Source organism: Crassostrea angulata, chromosome 4 (genome assembly GCF_025612915.1).
Source record: "Crassostrea angulata isolate pt1a10 chromosome 4, ASM2561291v2, whole genome shotgun sequence".
Classification (NCBI taxonomy): domain Eukaryota; kingdom Metazoa; phylum Mollusca; class Bivalvia; order Ostreida; family Ostreidae; genus Magallana; species Magallana angulata.
The window spans coordinates 51,574,476-51,583,512 of NC_069114.1; the positions used below are offsets into that span (position 1 = coordinate 51,574,476).

A 9,037-nucleotide genomic window follows, 5' to 3' on the forward strand; every position below is an offset into this window, starting at 1 on the left:
ATTTTTGGTTTACTGATGGCTCTTCAGCATTGGATTTCGATTGGCTTTAAAGCAGTTCCTAATAACTTAACCTGTACTAGTTTAAAAATTGCCTGAACAACGGTCTGTACCAAGGGGATGCAAGATTGAAAGTACAGCTGCCCCCCCCCCCCCCCAAAAAAAAAAAAATGCATTTTTAAACCACATCCAGAAAGGAAACAAAAATCTGTAGAAAATGTTTTGACCAAATGCAATTAATTAAAAAATCTTATAACTTAAACCCCTTGTCAAAGTTAATATGTCGTATTTTAATATATGTACATGTGTATATCGTTTTTAAGAGGTTTAATGTGAATGAGGATAATGTTAATCATCTAAAGGCTTTAAAAGGATTACCAATAAGCTACTTGGTGTCAAATCCTAAAAAGAAAAAGGTGAAATATCTTGGCAAAGTTGGAATAGGATATGGTTTAAGCATGCATGTAAGCACTGCAATATATTTCATTAATATCTCCAAATCTATCCTTCACACACACACAGACATGTCCAATGCGAGTTATAAAATGAATTCATTTAATTAAATCAGTCTCTCGAACAGCTTTTAGATTTGTCATATTTTATTACATCATACGTCATGGCTCATGAAGTACATAAGGATGCATAAATATGAATATATCAATGTTACTACAATTACATATACATATACATGATATACATGTATATTAAAATTGCTGGTTTTACTTCGAAATACATGTACATGTGTACCTATAACTGACAAGACCATGCTCTGTAAGCCTTAGATTAAATCTAGATTTAAAATATTTAAGTTGAATATTGTCTCGGGTTCTGTTTTTAGTGCAAGGAAAAATAAATGAGAGCAAAGCACAGACAAACCATGTTTGGCTGATCAAGGTAAATAAAGAGAGTATAAATTTCCTAGATGAAGTTTTAAATCGTTTAATTCTTTCATTTGCTCTCTCAACATGAACTATATGTTTAGCATTTTATTTGATAAGTAAAGCATCACTCTTGGTCATTTGTTTTCCTATGGTAACAAAGGATGGAATGTTTAGGTGGCAGGGGACAGTTTTTTTTTATACAATTCATTGTAGCCAAGGGATGCATGTCTTCGGAACTCTGTAACTAGAATTTCCTCAGTTCCCATTCAGCACAAATACCTTTAATTCACTCTTTATAAGGCCAATCACCAATTTCTGAAGAAAATTACTAATCAGAACCTGTAAAATTCTCTACATACTGGTTTTTATGAGATTTTGACCCTTTCATATTTTGCTAATTTTTCATGATTTTTCAGCTTTTTAGACCTCCCCCAGCTAATTCCCTGCAGAGGGTTGACCTTCCGTATAGCGTGCATGTTGCACTATCACATGTCACAAACTTACCGGTGTATAGTTTTCAATGTCCCATCCACCTACTTTTCGTGTTATTTTACCTCCCGTCTGTAACTTGCAATTTCACTGTGTAAAGTCAGCACAACAGTCATAGCCGCAGGTTTCGCATTTTACTTCTAATTCTCATGTACCTAACATAAGGGGTCTACATATTGCATATCAATTTCAACAAGAGACACCCCTCTAACTAATGATAATCATTAAAAATCATTTCATGAATTTTAGCAACACTCATAAGCCTTCAAGTACAGCAACTCTCAATTTTACAAAAATATTGACGGGTACTTTATTCGAAACTGTCCCTTGCTACCTTTAACATACACTAACATTCTTTGAAAAGTCATCTTGTCTTAAAATTAAAAAGCTTATGCTATTCTGAAAAAAAGTACACCACATTTTGCCAATTCCATTGAGGTTTAAGAAAAATATGGCCATTTAAGTGAACCCACCATTTCCACTTTCCTCTATTTAACACAGATTCACAGGGCTCTCCATAAAAAAGCATCTTTACCTAATCTTTTAGAGGTCAACTGTTGTTCAATCTCCTTAAATAAGAAACCTTATTCAATACTACATACATCTGCTTGATATTATCATGATAAAAGCATCACATCACTTAGAAATCCGTTTACATGTATACCCTCCCCCTATCTTTTGATTTTCACATGAAGTGTGCTGTTACGATAGGCAATATTGTTTTTTCCATCGGGTTCGAAATTCAATTAATTTCTAGGGTATATATATTTGACTTCTTTACTGAAGAGCGTTAGTCCGTGCAGTTTTACCGCCAATGTATCTGTAGTTTGCAGTCAGGTCACAAATGTAAGTTTACAAATTATTTGCTGTTTTAATCAAAGTTTACTAATTATTATATCAATTCTCATTTGTAATAACATTTAAGTCTTTTCTAAGATACCGTAGTATTTACATCTTAAGTGAAGTTTTTATAAGTCTCGATAAAGTTGCATAGTATTGTAACGAGTAAACACACATAATAGTTATTTGTGTATTGCATTAATGTTAAACATTTATAGTATTTTCTGTGTTTGCGGAACATGCTTTTTGGGTAATGATATATGTACTGATATTTTTCCTTTGTAATATTGTAGCTTCTTACCTACATACACAAGTACGCACGAATAAAGTTGATAGAAAAGTGCTCGTGTTTCGGGTTAACTATGCACAAGGCATTAAAGTAAGAAGATTTCGTATACCATGGCATCAAACCCTGATCCAGGAGAAACAGATACTGTACGGGAACCTGATTTGTTGGAGGAAAAGAAACCTGCTCCAGGACAAAACGAACAGCCTGATCCAGGACAAAACGAACACTCGGAACAGCCTGATCCAGGTAACGTCAAAGACCCTGATCCAGGGATAACTGAAATTCAGCAGAATCCTAATATAGGACAGTTAGACCATAAAAAAGATCAACAATCTCTTCATGAAGCAGATGAGAAAATTATCGATGCCATCCCGAAATCACTCGGAGCAAGAGCACGAACAAAAACGGCAGCAGGTAAAGGATTTTACCAAAGTCAACTTCATGATTTTCAAAAAAAGTTACAAAAACATTGGACAAAGATGGAAGATTTATTGATAAATCTGGACAGAGCTGAAGTTGGTGATTTACAGAGACTTAGGAAGATAGAAGATGAGTTGAAGAGAGTTCGTACCAAGCACAATGCTGTGTTCAAAGATTTTATGTTATTTCTTACTCGAAATAGTGACAAAGAAATGATCCGAAAAAGTGAAATTGAGTTTGAAAGAAAAGAGACTGTAGTTACCTCAGTATTAACTCGCCTTCAAGCATTGAAATTAGAAGCCGCTGAAGTTTTATCACAGAGAATTTCAGACAGTGAATCATCTAGTGCATCCTCTCAACGATCCTTTGTTAACAAAAAGGACTTAACAGAACAATATGTGTCGCAACATTTTAGTGATCCAAAACCAATTGAAGATCTCTATTTGAAAACAAAATTGAATAAAGAACAATATTGTGAATACAAAATCCCACAAGAAAAGGAACCATTTTATGCTGAATCATTATGTTTAGAAAAACCTAGAGAAAAACTGAAAGTTCAGGCAACACCAAAGCCAAATAGATTTTATGATCAGGATCCTCCTGTTCCAAACAATCCAAACTCTCAACTACACAGCACAGTACAAGACGACTCGGTTCTAGGAGGACTTGTGCAATTTCTCCTCAAGAAAGACTTACTATTAACCAGATTTTCCAAGTTCAATGATAGTCCTGAAACATTTATTGTGTGGAAAACTAGTTTTAAGAGCATTGTGAATGAACTTAATGTTTCACCATTTGAAGAAATGGACTTGCTTGTAAAGTGGCTGGGGCCAACCTCCAGCACATTTGCTGCTAGTATCTGTGCTTCCAATGTTCATGCACCTGAAAGAGGACTTCAGAGGATATGGGAACGTCTACACGACAGATACGGGCGCCCAGAGATGGTTGAAGCAACTATAAAGAAAAAGTTAGACAGCTTTCCAAAACTTTCAAGTAAAGAAATGAACAGACTTTATGATTTATTGGACATATTGTCAGAGTTAGAATCTACAAAATCTGATGTTCATTATTCGCAACTGTTGTCATATTTTGACACTTCCTCCGGGATCAATCCTATCGTCAACAAACTACCCTACGGTCTTCAGGAAAAATGGACAACTCGTGCCTCAACGTACAAGAAACAGTATAAAGTACCATTTCCACCACTGTCTGTGTTTATTGACTTCATTAGAGATATGAGTGAAGTGAAAAATGATCCAGCATTTGTGTATGACAACCCGCGTATCGCCCCAAGTTCAACACCTGCACGTGGAAATAGACGAGACAGTATTCTGAACCGGAAAACATATGTTCAACAAGAAACGATGAAACGCTGTCCTATTCATAAAGCTGAACATTCATTGTTGTGTTGTAGACAGTTTCTATCAAAGCCACTTGAAGAACGACGAAAGTTTTTGAAAGAAAAGCGCATTTGTTTCAAGTGTTGCGAATCAACAAATCATATGTCCAGAGACTGCAACGTTAAAGTGAAATGTGAAAAATGTGGCAGTAATAATCACAGAACATTGATGCATGTTGATAGATTAATGAACTCTTTTGAAAACCAACATTCAACTGTCAGAGAGAATGGCGGGGAGGATGACGCATCAGAAAATGTTGCCTCAAAATGTACCGTGTTGTGTGACAAAGCCTCTTTAGGACGTTCTTGTGGGAAAATAGTGTTAGTGAATGTGTTTCTACGTCAAAATCCTAACAAAGCCATAAAAGTCTACGCTATACTGGATGATCAAAGCAATAGAACACTCATTTCTCCTAGACTTTGCGATCGTCTGGATGTTCAGGGCCCTTCCACCCAATATTCTCTGTCATCGTGTTCAGGAACTACAACTATGACAGGAAGAAGAATCGAAGGACTGTGTGTTCAATCAGTGCATGAAGATTGTCAATATGAACTTCCAATAACTATTGAATGTGATGATATACCAAATGAAAGATCGGAAATTCCTACTCCAGATGTTGCTCGTTTTCATTATCATTTGAATTCAATTGTCAATGAGCTTCCACCAATAGAAAAAGATGTAAACATTGAACTATTGATTGGTAGAGATGTTCCAGAAGCACATCATGTGTTTCATCAGATTACTGGACCAAAGAAAACTCCATTCGCTCAAAAGCTAGGATTAGGATGGGTCATAATCGGAGATGTATGTCTCGGAAAAGTTCATCGCCCAGACCTTGTTCGTGTGATGAAAACCTCCGTTCTTAACAATGGACGTACGACACAATTCAATCCATGTGAAAATCATTTTCAAGTGAAAGAACATCAAGCTTTAGACACATATGACACTTTGTTTCAAAAGTCCCCTGATGATGACAAAATTGGTTTGTCTGTAGAAGACCGTAAATTTCTTTCACTTATGGATGAAGAATTTCAGAAGGATGAAAATGGAAAATGGATTGCTCCGCTTCCTTTTCGTTCTCCGAAACCCATGATGCCAAACAACCGATCTCAAGCATGGAGAAGAGCTCAAATTTTGGATGCTAGCTTAAAGAAAAATGAAGTGAAAAAGACTCATTTTATTGAATTTATGAAGAAAGTGTTTGATAGTGGTGCTGCAGAAATAGCTCCTGTTCTCGATCATGAAAGCAACAATGAAATGTGGTATTTACCCATTTTTGGTGTATACAATTCTAAAAAACCAAATCAAGTGAGAGGAGTGTTCGATTCGTCCGCAGTCTATGAAGGACATTCTCTGAACAAAGTGTTGATGACTGGACCTGATCTTACAAACAGTCTTATAGGAATATTATTGCGTTTTCGCCAAGATCGATATGCTGTGATTGCTGATATTGAACAGATGTTCTACCAGTTTTACGTGAAAAAAGAACACAGGGACTTTCTTCGTTTTTTCTGGTATAAAAACAATAATCCAGATCTTCCTCTTATTGAATACCGAATGTGCGTTCACGTGTTCGGAAATGCACCGTCTCCTGCCATAGCAACATATGGATTACGAAAAACTGTAGAGAATTGTGAAAACACTTATGGGTCTGATGTTAAAGACTTTGTAAATAGAAACTTTTACGTAGATGATGGTTTAGTGTCCTCACCATCCCGTGAAAAAGTTATAGATTTGATTAAAAGAACCAAAACAGTGTTTAAAGAAAATGGCAATTTACGGTTACACAAGATTGCCTCGAACGATAGAGAGATTTTGAATAGTTTCGGTGAAGAGGACTTGAACAAGAACCTTAGAGATGTACACTTTGGACAAAACTCAGTCTTACCCCTACAGCATAGTCTCGGTTTATCATGGGACTTAAATCATGACAGTTTCTTGTTTGAGATTCAAGACAGTGAAAAACCAAACACTCGGAGAGGGTTACTTTCATTCCTGAATAGCATTTTTGATCCGTTGGGCTTTTTGTCACCTATTACTTTGTCTGGGAAAATCCTTCTTCGACAATCAGTTGGTGCCGATTGGGATCAACCATTATCAACCACAATAGATCACAAATGGAAAGAGTGGAAATCATCTCTACAGTGTTTACAAGACTTGAGAATTCCTAGGATGTACTTACCTGTTTCATTAAATTGTGTTAACAACATTGAATTACATGTCTTCTGTGATGCGTCAGAAACAGCGATTGCAGCAACTGCATATTTGAAAATCACTGGTGATGACAACACAAGCCATTTGGGATTTATATTGGGAAAAGCCAAACTAGCTCCAATGAAAGGACATACAATACCGCGGTTAGAACTTTGTGGAGCCGTCCTTGCTTCAGATATTGGACAAACTGTTTTAGAACAATTGGATGTAAAACCGAATGTTGTGAAATATTACACCGACAGTAAAGTTGTCCTTGGATACATTTACAACCAATCGAAAAGATTCTATACATATGTGACAAATCGTGTGAGCAAAATCTTAAAAGTGAGTTCTACTGACCAGTGGAATTATGTACCGACCCATAAAAATCCTGCTGACTGTGCGACACGAGGAAACTTTTCGAGTGAACAGCTACAGAATAGTGAATGGTTACAAGGACCTCAATGGCTTTTAGAACAACATGAAGAAAATGAGGTTAATAAGAACTATGACTTCCCATTAATAGATCCACAGGATGACAAGGAAATTCGTCCAGATGTACAAGTCATGAAAACCACCACTAAGATGTCAAAGAACTGTATAACTGAACTTGCAGAGAAATTTTCTAAATGGAAAACCTTTATCAAATTTGTCGCCTGTTTAAGACATGTCACCAAGTCTTTCAAGCACAGAACTCATTCTTGTTCTGGATGGCATATGTGTGAAAACAGTATCAGTGTACAATCCTGTCAGGATGCTGAAAAATTTGTGTTGAAAGAAATACAGAAAGAGTGTTTTAGCAAAGAAATACTCTCTCTACAAAATGGAAAAACTGTTTCAAAGGATAGTCGGATTTCAACCCTTTCCCCATTCATTGACAGTGAAGGTTTACTTCGCGTAGGTGGGAGACTTAATAATGTGAAGAATGTGTTACCTACTGGAGAAATCAATCCTATAATATTGCCAAATAAACATCATGTTTCAACACTCCTGATTCGATTCTACCATGATTCAGTTAGACACCAAGGAAGACATTTTACCGAGGGAGCGCTTAGAAAGAATGGCCTCTGGATTATTGGTGCAAAACGTGAGGTGTCTTCATTTATTCACAATTGTGTCACGTGTAGAAAACTTCGTGGAAAATTCGAATTACAGAAAATGGCTGATTTACCCTCTGACAGAATTACTCCGGGTCCTCCATTCACCACAGTAGGAGTGGATACATTCGGTCCATGGACAGTTTTAGCAAGGAAGACACGTGGTGGAGTAATAAACAATAAACGGTGGGCAATCATGTTCAGCTGTTTAACCACACGAGCCATACATATCGAAGTAATAGAAGAAATGTCTAGTTCTTCCTTTATCAACGCCTTACGACGCTTTGAAGCAATACGTGGACCGGTCAAAGTATTTAGATCAGACAAGGGTACAAATTTTGTAGGAGCAGCAGATGAATTAGGAATACAAACTCTGAATGTTGAAGATGGTCCGATTAAAAAACATCTACGTGAAAATGGAACAGTTTGGATATTTAACTCTCCTCATTCTTCGCATATGGGTGGCTCCTGGGAGAGGATGATTGGTCTGACAAGAAGAATCCTTGATGCGATATTACTTGATCTGAATTCCAAACAATTAACACATGAAACTTTGACAACGTTTATGGCAGAAGTGTGTTCTATTATTAATTCAAGACCTTTAGTGCAGATTTCATCTGACCCGGATTCAACTTTAGTTCTTAGCCCTATGATGCTGTTAACTGGAAAAGTGAATTACTTACCTGTGATACCAGAAAGTGATAACATCAAAGATATGTACCGCGCCCAGTGGAAACATGTACAAGTTCTCTCCGAAATATTTTGGAAACACTGGAGACAAGATTACTTACAGAACCTTCAACCCAGACAGAAATGGAGAGATGATCGACCAAACTTAAAAGTCGGTGACGTTATTCTTTTAAAAGACAGTGCAGTACATCGAACAGACTGGCCTATTGGTGTTATAACAGAAACATACCAAAGCAGTGATGGTAAAGTTCGTAAAGCTCGCGTTCGCGTCCATAAAGATGGACAAAATGTGATGTACATGCGTCCTATTAGTGAAATGGTGATGCTGAATTGTTGATCGTGAAATTTGTGTTCCACAAAATTATAATGAACCTCCACATCTGATGACTGGTAACTATGTTCCATAGTGTATCTTTGATTGTGTTCCACAATGAATGATTGTTCTTAAACCATGTGAAATTTCATATGATCATTGCAAGTGTCCATAACTTAAGTTTTTAACCATGTTCCATGGTGAAGATATAAAATTTCTGCACTATCTTTGTTTGAAAGCGTTCCGCTATGAATTCTATCAGTTTATACAATTTTTTATTGGTAATATTTATTAAATATTAGGCGGGGAGTGTGCTGTTACGATAGGCAATATTGTTTTTTCCATCGGGTTCGAAATTCAATTAATTTCTAGGGTATATATATTTGACTTCTTTACTGAAGAGCGTTAGTCCGTGCAGTTTTACCGCC

At 36.5% G+C, this 9,037-nt stretch overlaps 1 protein-coding gene across 1 annotated transcript; it reads left to right on the plus strand.

Annotated features, from left to right (window-relative positions):
- The first annotated feature begins 2,606 nt into the window (after nt 1-2,606).
- LOC128182322 (uncharacterized) lies at nt 2,607-8,820 on the plus strand. The gene has a single exon (XM_052850906.1). It carries the CDS (start codon nt 2,607-2,609, stop codon nt 8,631-8,633), a length of 6,027 nt encoding a protein of 2,008 aa, XP_052706866.1. The 3' UTR covers nt 8,634-8,820.
- Nucleotides 8,821-9,037: the final 217 nt, after the last annotated feature.